The sequence below is a fragment of the Anomaloglossus baeobatrachus genome, chromosome 3, assembly GCF_048569485.1.
Source record: "Anomaloglossus baeobatrachus isolate aAnoBae1 chromosome 3, aAnoBae1.hap1, whole genome shotgun sequence".
NCBI classification, from domain to species: Eukaryota; Metazoa; Chordata; class Amphibia; order Anura; family Aromobatidae; genus Anomaloglossus; species Anomaloglossus baeobatrachus.
Genome location: NC_134355.1, coordinates 506,469,572 through 506,486,263, shown reverse-complemented (window position 1 = coordinate 506,486,263; position 16,692 = coordinate 506,469,572). Strand labels below are relative to the sequence as shown.

Sequence of the window (16,692 nt, the reverse complement as noted above, 5' to 3'; positions counted from 1 at the left end):
TATTAACAAAAATGTATTCTGCACACAAAAACCACAAAACAAATAGATATAAATGTAATTATAATGTCTGTCTCCCCCTCTGTATATATCTCTCTGTCTCTCTATCTCTTTGTCTGTCTGTCTCTTTCCCTGTCTGTCTCTTTCTCCGTCTCTCAATCTCTTTCCCTGTCTGTCTATCTGTCTGTCTCTTTCCCTGTCTGTCTCTTTCCCTGTCTGTCTCTTTCCCTCTCTTTGCCTATCTGTCTCTTTCCCTCTCTTTCCCTCTCTTTGCCTATCTGTCTCTTTCCCTCTCTTTCCCTGTCTGTCTCTTTTCCTTTTTCCCTCTGTCTCTTTCCCTTTGTCTGTCTCTTTGTATGTCTCTTTACCTGTCTCTTTACCTGTCTTTGTCTGTTTCTTATCCTGTCTGTCTCTTTCCCTCTCTTTCCCTGTCTGTCTGTTTCCCTGTGACTGTCTTTGTCTGTATCTTTACCTGTCTGTGTCTGTCTCTTAACCTGTCTCTCTCTTTCCCTGTCTCTCTTTCTTTCCCTGTCAGTCTGTCTCTTTGTGTCTGTCTCTTACCCTGTCTATGTCTGTTTCTTACCCTGTCTGTGTTTGCCTCTTTCCCTGTCTGTGTCTGTCTCTTAACCTGTCTCTCTCTTTCCCTCTCTTTCCCTGTCTCTCTTTCCCTGTCAGTCTGTCTTTGTCTGTGTCTGTCTCTTACCCTGTCTATGTCTGTCTCTTACCCTGTCTGTGTCTGCCTCTTTCCCTAGCTGCATTGTGACACGCCAACATTCCATATAAGGGCGTGGCTGCGCATTCTTCTGAAGTTCTGGCTGCACTGTGGCTCCCAGCTCCATTCGCTTTAATGGAGGCAGGTTTTTTGGCGAATAACTGTAAAGCGCGGGGTTAAAATTTCCCCTCAAAGCATAGCCTATGACGCTCTTGGGGTCAAGACTTGTGAGTGTGCAAAATTTTGTGGCTGTAGCTGCGACGGTGCAGATGCCAATCCCGGACACACACACACACAGCTTTATATATTAGATATATATCGAATATATGTATGTATGTGTATATATGTATATATAGAGAAGCCGGTTAGAGAACCTAATCAGAGTAGTTGGGTCTATCCTTGTACTTTTTCAAAGCATAAAGCCTTTACCATTACTGAATAGATGAAAGGCTGCAGTCAATCAGTGGCTACTGATTGACTCTGCTCCCCACCCACATACAGCCAGCCATAATCAGAGCATTTCTGGCAGGTGGGAGTTTTTTTTTTTTTATTTTGACACACTACATCCAAGAACATTAGTTCACCCGGAAGAGACATTCAGAGCCTGCAAATAGCTCTCCCTGCGGTGCCTGCATACATTATGCAGTGAACCAAGCCTGTGCATGGACATTGTTTCATGGACGAAATATCCGAGAAATCACCATACTCGGCTGAGCCTCGCGCGCGCCCTGATGCTCAATCTAGTAACAAGCAGTGCCGAGTACACTCACCCATCTCTGATTACAATATGTTGCATTTCCTGGTTGTACAAATCAAATATAATAATGTGTAGGGTTTTTTAGGATTTCGGTTTGGTTAGATCTCTATTCTAAATCTTTCACTGTGGAATAAGAGTGGGCCAGAGTAGTGCGTATGGATGCCATGCATATCATGTATTAGGTAATTGTTGATCCTGTATCATTTATGTTCCACTCAAGCAAAACAAAAGAACGACTTGAATATTTGCGGCACCTTGTGACTTATGATGTGAACATACAAAAATAAATAGCTTGACATTGTTAGCCCTAAACCATTTACATTACATACCCAGCCTTTGTAACTGTGCTGACAGTGTGCAACACAAAAATTGTCAGCAAATCGCTGGTATTTCGTAACCAAAACATGGTAACATTTTTGTATAGATTTACTTTATTTTGAGTGATTGAGCTTTGATGATATAATTTGTCAGTTAAAAAGGAATTACTTTCTTTTTCGGATTGTTGGACACACCGTACCATAAGACGCACTCAAGTATTAGGGTATTTTCACACTTGCGTTCAGCGGAGTCCGTCACTATGGAGAATAACGCAGTCCGTTAACGCACTGTGCTATTCTCCATAGACTTGTATGGACGACGCACTGTAACGCAAGTAGAAAAAACAAAACGCCAGCACCAAATGTGCAATTCAGCACTAAAAATTCCAAACTGTACTTATAAAAATTTTGAGATTTTTGGCAAAAAATTGCAATTTCTTGAGCTACCCCGCCACGTCACGACAAATCTCATTTGGGGCAGTCCTACACTAAAATATTTTTATAAAATGTGCCATACGGCCTCACATATGAATAGTAGAACTGCTCTTAGCAGCACTCATCTGGTCTAGTTCAATCTCGTACCCATGTCTGAAAAAATAAAAATATTTTAGTGTTAGGACTGCCCCAAATGAGATTTGCCGTGGAGTGGCGGGGTGGCTCAAGAAATTGCAATTTTTTGCCAAAAATCTCAAATTTATAATAAGTACAGTTGGAATTTTTAGTGCTCTAGTGCACATTTAATGCTAGCTTTTTTGTTTTTTCTTTACTGTAACGCAAGTGTCAGCGTTGCATCCGCTGGATGACGCAGCGTCGTTATTTTGACGCTGCGTCGGGCGGAAGAAAAGCAGCATGTAACTTTATTTTTGAGCAGCGCAATCCGTAGGATTTCACTGCGCATGCTCTTTTTTTTTTTTTATGTTTTTTTTTTAAATCATAAACTTTATTTTGTCTCTCGGTGGCCGAACTTTCAGCTGAGCGCCCGCCCGCCGGTATGTGAGAGCGCTTAGCTGAGCGGCCGCCGGAATGTGAGAGCGTTCAGCTGAGCGCCCGGCTGCCAGCTATTGAGAGCGATCAGCTGATCGTTCACAATAGTCTGCTGCCGGTAAAACTGTAAAGAAGAAAAAAAAAGTAAAAAAAAAAAAGCTTCCGTTGTTTTGTACGATCCGTAGCATCCGTTGCGCCATTATATGCAACACATCCGTTGCGTCCATCACACAACGCAATGCTACGGAAGCCGTCCAACACAAATGTGAAAGTAGACTTAGACTTCGAAAAAAGGAAAAATCTATTTTCTTTAAATTAAAACTTCTCTGGTGTACGTAAGCATAGAGGTCAATAAAGTGCTCTAGGGAGATCTAAAGGGAGGTAATAATTAGTCAGGTTAAAAGTCAGCTCCTATTAACGTTTCTCTGAAGCATTCACATTATGCGCACAATACCGCAGCATGCACAGTAGACAAACACAGCTCAGCTGCACAAACAATACATACACACACATCACTGATCACTGCTGTATGTGCAGTAAATATACACGCATAGTTGACGTAACTTCTGACTTCCGGCAATTCAGAAGGTACAGTCCCAAGATGGAGCCACGGCACCAGAGTGATTGCGGAGGGCGAGTATAAAACAGGGGGCAAGTGACTTAGATTTAAAGCACAACTCCAGCGCTGAAAAAAATCCCCCAAAAACGCTGGAGTGGTGCTGTAATTTAGGTTTATATTCTGTAAAATAGGTCAATGTCCTTAAAGCACCGTGTTCACACACTTAACCAGAGGGGATTTGTACCCCCTTTATCTTTAACATGTAAAACAATTAGCTTAGACTCCTAAGGCTGTGTCCCACTCCCCATGATCAGTATCCATTGATCTTTTGACGCTCCAGAATTTCTGCACCAGCTCCGCAGCTTAGTTTATCTATGTTTTTTTCGTTGTGTTTTCGTGTACGTTCTTGACGCTGCATTTTGATCACGTTTTTGACCGTGCGTCTTTTGCCTCTGATGTTTCATGCTTTAGATATACAGTAGCTGTTTTGTTTTTTGAGTCTTCCCGGTATTGTCATTCTTAGGTGTGGATTACATGTGTTTTTATGCTTTTCCGATGTGTAAACGCACCAAAAACACATGTTTTTTTTATATGCGGAATCTGCATCGAAAGCAAGTGTATGGGGAAATGCTGCACAGAAAACTCAGTGTACCCGCAAGAGAAATTGACATGCTGCGGATTAGAAAAACGCTCCGCAGGTCAGTTTATGCAGCGTAAAAAAGAAGCTCTGTGGCAGGAGATTTCTATATATGCCACCCATTTTGTTTGGTAGTGTAAAATGCTGTGTTTTTGACACAGCGAAAATACACACGAAAAAATGCAACAGAAGATCATGGTGGGCACTCAGCTTAAAGGCAACTAGTGCATGGAGGAAGCGGAGGCGTGCTGGATGCAAGTCAGCGGAGAGCTCCCTTATTTTCATCTTTATTGCCTCCATGTAGTGTAAAGTTACCGTAACACATAACGAGATCGCTAGCGAGTCACGGTTTCGTTAGCGATCTTGTTATGTGTGACACCTACCAGCGATCAGGCCCCTGCTGTGAGATCGCTAGTCGTTGCCGAATGGTCCAGGCCATTTTCTTCAAAGGCGATGTCCTGCTTGGCAGGACACATCGCTGTGTTTGACACTGTGTGACAGGGTCACAGTGACTGCCGCAGTGACCTGTATCGTTCCTGCATCGTTGGTAAGGTCTGACTGCGTGACATCTCACCAGCGACCTCCCAGCGACTTACCAGCGATCCCTATCAGGTCGCATCGTTTTTGGGATCGCTGGTAAGTCGTTGTGTGTGACTGGGCCTTTAGTCACATGCAGGGATAAAACCTTACTATGCTCTGCTTCCTCTAATCATATCGGCATCTTGTTGGCTAAGGCTACTTTCACACATCCGGTTTGAGCACTGCGGCTCAATCCGGCTGTGAAACCTATGCAACGGATGCGGCGAAAACACCGCATCCTTTGCATACGTTTTTACATGCGGCCGGTCCGTTTTTTTCCGGTTGCGTCACGCTACTGAGCATGCGCAGTGGAAGAAACCGCATGCGGCGGCCGGATGCGTTTTTTCCGCATCGCGCCGCATCCGGCGTCCATAGGCATGCATTGAAAATGCGCCGCAGCGGCCGGAAGCGGCGCGATGCGGTTTTTTTTGCCGGACAAAAAAACGTTGCAAGACACTTTGCCTCCGGCCGCCGCTTTGATAAATTTTGCCGCATCCGGAAAAAAACGGATGCAACGCAAAGCCATCAGGTACAATCCGGTAACAATGCAAATCTATGGGGATAAAACGGATGCGGTACCGGATCCGTTTTACCCGTTTTTTTCCGGATTGTACCTGATGGGAAAAAACTGATGTGTGAAAGTAGCCTAAGATATGACACTCGGGGTACTCATCTTATTACATTTTGGGGGCACAATCTGTAGGGCTTGTCTCTACCCTCTTCTCTTTATTATGGAGGTATTTGAACCTCCATTTGGAATATTATTTATTAATATTTTATGTATCCCTTCTTACCTTCTTTTGTTTTCCTTGTGATATTCTAAATGTTTTACATCGCAGTGTTACTCCAGATAACTCAATACAAGACTGGTCAATATTTAAACGTCTGGGAGCTGTGGGCACACGTGAATAAATTGTGTTGGACAAGGATTTAGCAAGTATTTAGAAGTTTTGTTCTTCTCTTTCAGGGACTGGGTAAACATCAAAGCTGGATTAGAACATCTGGTAAGTTCTACATTTCTCTTGAACATTTGCATCATCTTTGATATCTGCATTCCAAATGAACAGTTTTCAATGAGCTTTGAATACCTTGAATTGAGAAAGTCAACTATTTCCCAAAGGGTTCGCTCACCATTATTATGTGATGGGACTTACGCTTTCATTTAGTTTATCATCTCAGGGGAATATTAATTTTTTTTTTTTTTTTTAAATTACCTTTTTTATTTTGATGTGGAGATGAAATGAAAGAGGAAACACAATCATTGGATTGATGATTGTTTTAATTACCAGCAATAAGAAAAAAAAAATGTTTGGCTGGAGATTTTTGGCACGGCAGGATCTGAAAAGAACAATGTGCTCTACACACACATATTGCATGCATAAATAAATATAAGATACGATACATGTTACGTGTTTTTTTATGCATATTCTATTAATTTATTTAAAGAGGACATGCCAGTTCCGCTAACATATCTGTTTTAGAGAATACTGGTATTTCCCAGAAAAAATAAAAAAGTGCTGCTCACTATTTCATGGAACTCAGCATTGTACAATCACTCTGCTGTTCCTCCTGGAAATGTATGAATAAATTCAACATTTTACATTAATTTTGTTTGATGAGACTGGAAGTGCTGGCAGTTTCAGTCTGTATACATGCATTCCCCATTGACAAGGTAAATGTTGTCAATGTGAGTGACTGACACTCAGATTTCAGTGGTCTATCTAATATATAAAGCTGAGTGTGTATGTGTATGTATGTGTGTGTGTATGTCTGCTAAAGGAATCTGCACGGTCACATTTACAATCAGAAGATTTTGCACAGACACCTCATATGACTTAGGAAACATCATAGACTATGTTTTGACGGGAAAATTTAACCCCACGCTTTAGTTACTCTTCAAAAAAACCTGCCTCCATTAAAGTCAATGGAGCTGCGAGCTATAGGCTATTAATAGTAGCTGTGATTGGTTGCTATAGAAACAAAGGACATTCATAGTATAAGAAGCTTATATGTGAGCTAATAAGATGTCGGTGGGGAGATGGATAGAGAGAGACAGACACAGGCACAGACAGAGTAAAAGGCAGACAAGGAAAGAGACAGACAGACAGGGAAAGATACAGAGACAGACAAAGAGACAGACAAAGAGACAGACAAAGAGACAGACAAAGAGACAGACAAAGAGACAGACAAAGAGACAGACAAAGAGACAGACAAAGAGACAGACAAAGAGACAGACAAAGAGACAGACAAACACTGACAGACAAAGAGACAGACAAACACTGACAGACAAAGAGACAGACAAACACTGACAGACAAAGAGACAGACAAACACTGACAGACAGGCACATACAGGGAAAGAGACAGGCACAGATAGACGGGGAAAGAGACAGACGGGGAAAGAGACAGACGGGGAAAGAGACAGACGGGGAAAGAGACAGACGGGGAAAGAGACAGACGGGGAAAGACAGACGGGGAAAGACAGACGGGGAAAGAGACAGACGGGGAAAGAGACAGACGGGGAAAGAGACAGACGGGGAAAGAGACAGACGGGGAAAGAGACAGACGGGGAAAGAGACAGACGGGGAAAGAGACAGACGGGGAAAGAGACAGACGGGGAAAGAGACAGACGGGGAAAGAGACAGACGGGGAAAGAGACAGACGGGGAAAGAGACAGACGGGGAAAGAGACAGACGGGGAAAGAGACAGACGGGGAAAGAGACAGACGGGGAAAGAGACAGACGGGGAAAGAGACAGACGGGGAAAGAGACAGACGGGGAAAGAGCCAGAGACAGTCACACACACAGAGACAGTCACACACACAGAGACAGTCACACACACAGAGACAGTCACACACACAGAGACAGTCACACACACAGAGACAGTCACACACACAGAGACAGTCACACACACAGAGAGACAGATAGACAGTTATTATCCCGGGCAACGCCCGGGTACTACAGCGAGTCTAAGATATAAAGCTGATGTATGTGTGTATGTCCACTAAAGGAATCCGGACCGTTACATTTACAATCATAAAATTTTGCACAGCCATTTCATTTGACTCAGGGAACGTCATAGACTATGTTTTGAGGGAAAAATTTAACCTTGCGCTTTACAGTTACTTGCTAAAAAACCTGCTTATATTAAAGTCAATGGACCTGGGAGCTACAGGTCATTAATAGGAGCTGTGATTGGTTGCTATAGGCAACAAAGGACATTCTTAGTATAAGAAGCTTATGTGTGAGGTAATATGATTTTGGTGGAGACGGAGAGAGAGACAGACAGAAAAAGAGAGACAAAACAAAACAATCACTGATCTCGGGGAGACCAGCCAGAGTAAAAGCTGGCAGCAGCCAGCGAGGGCGCTCAAGACAGTGAAATCCTAGGTACATTGCCCCCTGGGAAATATACAAATCAAAAATCCACGGACCTTTTTGATTTGCATATTTCCCAGGGGGCAATGTACCTAGGATTTCACTGTCTTGAGCGCTCTCGTTGGCTGCCGGCAGTATTTTCTCTGGCTGATTGTTTTGTTTTGTTGGTCTACTAGGCATTGCTCCCACCCAGACAGAATCCTACTCCACACTGATGAGGGGCAATACCCCGAAACAGCTGTCTGTGGATGGATACCTGGCCTTGGTATTTCCCTTGTCATATCTTTAAACTTGTCAAAAAGTTGGATATTGACTAAAAGGGCCACTTAATATGGTGGTTATGGTGGTCTCCTAAAAAGAGTGACCCCTTAGCTGGGCCCTTCCCGGAGGGATTTCTGGCTGGTTTCTGTGTTGAGACTCCTAACAGAGGCTCCACGGACCTTTTTGATTAGAAAAAGAGAGACAGACAGACAAAGAGACAGAGACAAAGTCAGTCAGACAAAGATAGACAGAGAGAGACAGACAAAGGTAGAGAGACAAGAGACAGACAGACAAAGGTAGAGAGACAAGAGACAGACAGACAGACACAGAGAGAGACAGACAAAGACAGGGAGACAGACATATACAGAGAGGGAGGCAGACAGAGAGGGACACATACAGACAGAGAGAGAGTGGGAGAGAGGGAAAGTTGGAGAGAGACAGAAAGACAGTCACTATCCCAGGCAACACCGGGTACTACAGCTAGTTTGATATATTTCTGTGCCCTCTCGTTTTTGAGAAACTTAATGGGGCCTTTACACTGCAATATTCTTGAACAAGTGTTGTTAAAAATGATTCTTTCACTATTATCTTGACGTGTAACTAGGCACAAAGTCATCAGTTAAAATTAACTTTTGTGCAGTGTATAAGATCATTTTTCTTGGCAGTACATTGTCCTGGGTAAAGAAGACTCGCACTGCCGAAAAAGATGGCATCCTGTGCGCAAAACAGGACTTGCACTACCGAGAAAGATGGCAGCATAGCCATAAAATAGGACTCTCACTGCCGAGAAAGATGTCAGTCTATGCGCAAAGCAGGAAGAATCGCACTGCCGGAAAAGATGACAGTCTGTTTGCAAAGCAGGACTCACACTGCCGAGAAAGATGGCATCCTGTGTGCAAAACGGGACTCGCACTGCCAAGAAAGATAGCAGGCTAGCCATATAATAGGACTCGCACTGCCGAGAAAAATGGCAGCCTATGCCCACTAAGCGATCTTCTTTTTTTTTTTTTTTTCTTTTTATCTCTGTTTGTAATGTTTGCCTTGGTCTGCTTGTGTAAAAAACATTCAAATGACCACTGATCGGTAGTCGTGTGGTGCCGTAGGTCAGTCCATCTAAACAGACCTTTACAGTTTTATATGCAGCACTTGGGAGGAAGGAGTCCTCTTAATACAATGTACACTCTACTGGACGGCCATGCTTGGCGGTAGCTCATGAATAGTGAGGTAGTGCTACATCTGAAAGTGTAATTTTTACCAAAATTGCAGGACACAGTAGCCTAACAGAAAGACCGGTTAAATAATTTTGTCTTTCACTACCTTATGTTTCTCACTTATTTAATCCCCCAACAATCCAGTGGAAATGCACCAGCATTCCTTCATATATATGTTTACAGGTGGCGAGCAAGTGACTGCTTCCAGCATTCTGTGGTGGTAGTAGTCACTTACTGTACTACATTGCCGTACTACCCATCATTGCTCAGTGCTTAACACCATTGGTTTCAGTAGTTGATATGGTCACCTATTCATTGGAGTCATGGAATGGTTCAGAATTAGAACATGTTTGTTCTTCAGAATAGTTAGGCCCAATTATCAGATTTTCACTTATCCAAATTATCTGCAAAAATGCAAAGACTTTAACTAATAATGTTAACAATGTGCCAATTTGTTGGCGCTGTAGTGTTTGCCACACTTAGAGCAGAACAACTGCTCTATCTTTAGCGCAAGTTCACATAGGACATTTGTGTTTTTGTTTCTGAAAGCCGTGTTAACATCCATAACATAAATTAGTATTTTGTGGATTTTAAACCAGATCAGCCTAAGATGTCTAAAAAATCTCATCTACTGTACAATGCAGTTTTAATTTAATGTACAAAATCGGCTGCATTTGCACCCCAAAGGAAATTCACCCTTAAAGCTGCGTTCCATCCCGAGAGCCCCTTGTAACTGCTGGTGATTACTAGAGATGAGCGAACCTGAGGTTCAGTGTTCTTCTTAACAAACACAGACTTTACAAATAAAAACAGAGTTTGAGTTCGGGTGCTTTACGTATACAAACCACTTGCGCAATCATCACTGTGCTCGGGTAAGATCGGTGCTCAGTCCAGTGTGAGCCGCTTACAGTGTTTGAACGGCTCGCACTGTGGATAACGATAGCGTTATTGTATCTAGTGTGCACCAAACAGGAAAAAAATGTAAAAACTCTGCCCACCCGCCCCAGAGTGATTTGTTTATGGCTGGCTGCATGCAGGCGGAGACCCGAGCTGCCCAATTAGTTACTTCCTTTGGGATTTAGGTCAAGTCTAGGTCCCAAACCAAAAAAACTTTAACTAAAGTCCGGCTGAACTGAACTTCCACAGGTTTGCTCATCTCTAGTGATCACTGCACATCAAGCTGCTGAAATTCTCAACCATCAGAAGCTGCATGGGGCTGCACCGTGTCCTCCAGCGTGTATGCTACCATTCTAGCAGTTGCCTGGGGCAGTACTGTGTCCTCCAGAGTACGTGATACCATTCCAGCAGCTGCCCGAGGCAGCACTATGTCCTCCACTGTGCGTGATACCATACCAGCAGCTGCTCAGGGCAGTACTGTGTCCTCCAGAGTGCGTGATACCATTCTATAAACTGACTGGGGCAGCACTGTGTCCTCCAGAGTGCGTGACACCTTTCCAGAAGCTGCCCAGGCCAGCACTGTGTCCTACAGAGTGCGTGACACCTTTCCAGAAGCTGCCCAGGCCAGCACTGTGTCCTCCAGAGTGCGTGCTACCATTACAGCAGCTGCCCAGGCAGTATTGTTCCCTCCAGAGTACCTGCTACCATTCCACCAGCTGCCCAGGCAGTATTGTGTCCTCCAGAGTACCTGCTACCATTCCACCAGCTGCCCAGGCAGTATTGTGTCCTCTAGAGTGCGTGCTACCATTACACCAGCTGTCCAGGCAGTATTGTGTCCTCCAGAGTGTGTGCTACCATTCCACCAGCTGCCCAGGCAGTATTGTGTCGTCCAGAATGCGTGCTACCATTCCAACAGCTGCCCAGGCAGTATTGTGTCGTCCAAAATGCGTGCTACCATTCCACCAGCTGCCCAGGCAGTATTGTGTCCTCCAGAGTGCGTGATACCATCTTGGGATTTCTCTGCACTGGAAATGCAGAGGTCAGAAGCTGGAGAACACCCACAGTGATGAACATCTTTTTACTTGAACATAGTTTTCTTGGTTTGGACAATGTTTGTAAGTTTGGTTATTTTCTTCTAGAAGGGAAGTATTGTCACGTTGCTACACTTTTGTACACTTTTAATGTTTAGATTTGACATTTTCTCAGCAGTCCTGTGATCTCATTGCCCTACTGATCATGTAGCAGAATATTCTTGACCTTTTTGTCCTTGTGGGTAAGAAATGCTGTTGTGCTGTTGTAAGTAATGTCGAGTAATCTATCATTAATAGCTTGTGGTTTATTAAGAGATAACTGTAGGTTCTCCCGTTGTTTCTTGTTAATCAATACTTGCAAATGTGTTTCAATGCAGGCAATTTCCAGGCTGATTTATTTTGTCTGTTTGTTTAAAAGAGCACATAAATGTAGATGATTATAAAAGGAACACCACATTTCTCTCCATATAAAATCTCATCTAAATGAAGGGATGAAGTCCAGACCCACGCTGAATCATTTCTGCTTCGTATAAAGCAAATGAGAAATGAGCTTTTATATAGCCGTGTAAGAGATTTGCTAGAACGGTTAGAATCTGTAAGTGCTGAATGTAATTGGTTGTCATTTAATATATGGCAGCTATGAAGAGCGGTATGGAAATGTAATCATTTCTGATGAATCCATGTGATACTGGTTGAGTATTTTTTGTGCATGTCAATAATTCTAGCCGACACTGAAATGCACAATTAGTGCAATCATTGCTACATTTGATTTAACATGTGGATGAAGACCTAATGTGGGTGGTGTATAATCTCTGCTAATACATAGTTTTATGATACAGTCTAGACCAGTGATGGCGAACCTGTGGCACTCCAGCTGTTGCAAAACTACAATTCCCATCATGTCTTCACAGCCAAAGCTTTTGCTTTGAATGGCTAGGCATGATGGGAATTGTACATAACCTAAACAACCTTTCCTATGACCGGAAGAGGTCCACAAGAATATGAAACCTAAAATAATGTAGCCCCAATTTACCAAAGGGTGGAGGTGGGGATACAAAAGAGAGAGGACCACGGATTATCAAAGTGAAATACAAATTTATTGAATATACAAAAAGTGATACAGGACACACAGTGGAAGGAGGCTAGATGGAAACAGCCTACCAGGAAACAACCCACAACAATACCAGGGCACACCACCAGATGGCACAACCTGCTGACAGGCAGCAATAGAGAGAGGGAATAAACAAGGTATAAACTGGCCCGTAGAGAGTCCAAAGGGACAGTGTGAGAAAGACAATTGTACATAGGAGATCTGTAGGATCCCCTAAAAAAGTCCCAGAGGCAGGGGGGCATAAGTGATTAATCTATTTTACCTTGCGTCATGTCAGAGCAGTGATGGTGGATGTGTCCTGGCGTGGGGGCGGGGCCTCGACGCGCGTTTCACCAAAGGCTTCGTCAGGAGGCGTGGCTATAGATTAAAAGTGAAGGGTATAAATAGGGAAGTGTAGGGGCCCATTAGCAAATCGGCGCGCGCAGCGTCATGTTGCCACGCCCCCCCGAACGGCAGGGCACGCCGAGTCCCGTGATCAAAAGCGTGAGAAGGAAGTGACTTCATTCCCACGCTCAGCACGGAGACCCGTCCGAGCCCAGGCCGCAGGGGGGAGGAGGCAGCGCATGACAGAGGCGCGTCTGTGCCAATCAGATGCATAGTAAATGAAGGAGGGACCGGGGACGTCATGGGGAGCTGATAATGAATCACTAGTATGCAAACACAGAGGCGTGTCTGTGCCAATCAGATGCATAGTAAATGAAGGAGGGACCGCGGACGTCATGGGGAGCTGATAATGGATCACTAGTATGCAAACACAGTAGTGTTAGCAGCGCATAGCAGGAGCGCGTCTATGCCAGTCAAATAGGTGTTAGAGAAGCCAGCACGTCATGGGGAGCTGATAGTGGAGCACAAATGTGTGAACACAATAGTATTAGCAGCTAGCATTCAAAGATAAACCAGTCATTGGCTATTACAGCCAAATGCTGCAGCAGGGATAGTATACATCCACATAGAGGGACAGAAAATGTCATGATTGGAATATATCAATGATACAATGATTATTGTATATATGTATAATACCCTCTGGACAGACCAAAGGATATATTAGCAAAGACTGCATGTGTACATAAAATACCTGCACATATGCAATATGGATGCAAAAACCGCAAACATATGCAGGGAATAAATTCACCGTATATAATCAATGAGGGTTAATATATAGTGAAAGGGCCATAAGGCATGTACATATCATAGTATATGTCCATATAAGGGACAAAATAAAATGTATCATAGTCGGAATACATCAAAGTACAAAAAATGGCATACATGCATGTCACCCTCAAAGATAAAAAGACATATGAACGAAATTTATGCATCAAAAACATGCTCACAAAAGCTATGAATCTAGACACGCATGAATATGTAGGAAATACATTTTCCATAAATGGTAAATAGAGTCTATTATATAGTTAGAGGGCCATGGAGCATGTACATATCATGAGGGCATCGACATACATATATACACACCCTTGTATACAGAGAGTGAATACATATCAAAAGTTGTTCAATACAAAAATGACATATACAGAATTATAGGCACAGAATTAATAATCGTGCAGACTTTATCCAATCCGGAATAAAATTGCGAAAGGAAGGGGTCCATGTGGAACAGCATTCCTCAAGGCGGTTGTCCCCGACGTCCCAGGTGATGACATAACTACAACAAGAATGCGAATGGGCGCCTAAGAAAGAGAATAAAAAATTAAAATCCCAAAAAGAACACAAAGACCCACCATAAAATTCGCGCTGTTTACAAAAAAGATTTAAAGCTAACTGCCTCATTAAGGCCCAATGGAGCAACCGTACCCAAGACCGTCATCCATCTTGTCTCCTTTTGCAAAAGTTTGCGTTTAACATCACCCCCCCTGGAGCCAATGTAAACGCGGTCAATACCACGCACACAGAGGCCTCGGGGACTACATCCATGACAGGCCCGGAAATGTTTGGGGATAGTCTTTAGTTTTTCGGGTTCTAAGGACTTGGCCGCGTTCCTAATGTCACGCACATGTTCTTGGGTACGGACACGCAAAGTGCGTGTAGTCATGCCAATATAAATAAGACCGCATGGGCAGGTAAGATGGTAAATGACTGCCTCCGTACCACAAGAAATGGAGTGAACGATTCTGAAGGTCTTACCGCCGCAAGAACTCAGAAAATCAAACTTCTTAGGGATAAACGGACAAGCAGAACATGTGCCGCAAGACGAAGAACCCCAAGGAGGACCAGGACTATCAAAAATAAACTTACTGCGAGGAGAGATGTAATGACTCTTAGTCAACATATCCTTGAGATTACGAGATCTACGCCATGTAATAGCTGGATGTGGGGTAAGAGCCAAGCGCAAATCCCTGTCAGTAAGTAACACAGACCAATGTTTCTCCAGAACATTACGGATCTCATGGGATTCTGCATTGAACATGGTAATAAACCGAATGGTTTGATCAGCAGAATCACCCCGAGATCTATTTCTGGAGAGCAAAGACTGTCTTGTAGTCTGACAGGCACGTTCGTACCCGGCAGTGATGTCTATAGGCCTGTAGCCCCGATCGCGAAATCGGCGCGACAGAACTGATGCCTGCCGATGAAATGTATTGTCATCAGAACAAATTCTCCGAGCCCGGAGAAACTGCCCGACTGGGATAGAGCGCTTGAGCTGCAAGGGATGTGAAGAGGAGAAATGAAGGAGGGAGTTGGTGGAGGTGCTCTTACGAAAAATATCAGTATGTAATGAGCCATCGGGCGTAACAGAAATAGATAAGTCCAAAAAATCAATTGTGTCTCGGCTGTACTTCCATGTCAGTCTAATGTTCCTGTTGTTGTGATTAAGGAGGCCGAGGAAGGTATCAAGTTGTGATGTGGAGCCCTGCCAGATGAACAGGATGTCATCTATGTAGCGCATCCAGGAGATGACTGCCCCATGTCCCTCAGTGTCAAGGACCGTATCCCTTTCCCACAGGCCCAGGAAAAGGTTGGCGTATGAGGGTGCACAAGCAGCCCCCATAGCCGTGCCCTGGAGCTGAAGGAAGGGGCGGTCCTTGAACACGAAAAAATTCCGACTGAGGATGAACCGGAGGAGAAGAATGATGAATTCCTTCAATTCCGGTTCCAAGTTGGTCATGGTGAGAAAAAACTGGGATGCTGCTACACCCTGTTCATGGCGAATAGATGTATAAAGGGACTCCACATCACAACTGACAAGCCACATATCATCCTCAAGAACAACGCCATCAAGCCTCCTAAGAACATCATTCGTGTCCTGAACAAAGGATGGTAAGGTCAGGACACTTTGCTGCAAATAAAAATCAATAAACTGACAAGCAGGTTCACAAAGACCCCCAATCCCTGAAACTATGGGTCTCCCCGGTGGGGACCGGGGGTCCTTGTGAACCTTAGGAAGAAGGTAAAACGTAGGAATGGTAGGACAGGCAGGATACAAGGCATCCCGCATTTTAGATGTAATAGCCCTACCCTCAACTCCATCATCAAGGAGGGATCTCAGCTCCTGAGAAAAGGTAGCTAAGGGAGAGCAGGATAAGCGCTTATAGCACTGCTTGTCATTGAGCAATCTAAAAGCCTCATCCTCATACATGCGCACCGGCCACAACACAACATTCCCGCCTTTATCCGCAGGTTTTATCACTATGTCGGTTAGTCCTTTAAGGGAGCGGATGGCCGCCCTTTCAGTGTGAGAAAGATTGTCATGATGGATGTGAGTCCGCAAGCGAGAAAACTCGTCCCGGACCAGCCGCACAAAGATCTCAATTTGAGGACAGCCGTATTTGGGCGGGAAGTGCTGTGAGTGGCGGTGCAGATGCGTGGGGACAGAGGAATTAGGGGGGGCATCATGTTCCTGGGCCAAGGACTCAAGGTCCCTAAGGGCCTGGAGCTCTACGTCAGAAAAGGAGGATGGAACCTCCGAAGAGAAATACTTTTTGAATGTTAATTTTCTTGCAAAAAGCTCCAGGTCCTTGATGGCCTCAAAACAATCAAATTTACTGACCGGTGCGAAAGAAAGACCACGAGATAGTACAGTGATCTGTGATGATGTGAGTACATGCGGGGACAAATTGATTACCTTTAGAATCTCCTGTTGGTCCTTTTCCTGGTGTTGTAACCATGGGGTTGTCCCCGCCCTGTAGATGTTTTTATTTGTAGAGATGTAGGACCAGGAGCCTCTCCAGGGGCTGACCGTTTTCCTAAAAAACGAGTAGAACATTCTTCCTCCGAAAGAGAAGAGACACTGGAGGCCGACTGTAGGCGAGGGG

General features: G+C 44.1%; 1 protein-coding gene across 2 annotated transcripts in view; it reads left to right on the top strand.

Moving 5' to 3' along the window:
* The window catches only part of RSRC1 (arginine and serine rich coiled-coil 1), a 434,403-nt gene that overhangs the window by 157,495 nt on the left and 260,216 nt on the right, over nt 1–16,692 (top strand). For both annotated transcript variants that reach the window (XM_075340693.1, XM_075340692.1), the window contains exon 5: nt 5,510–5,546. In XM_075340693.1, coding sequence (XP_075196808.1) covers nt 5,510–5,546 — 37 coding nt within the window. The remainder of the gene's footprint in view (nt 1–5,509; nt 5,547–16,692) is intronic.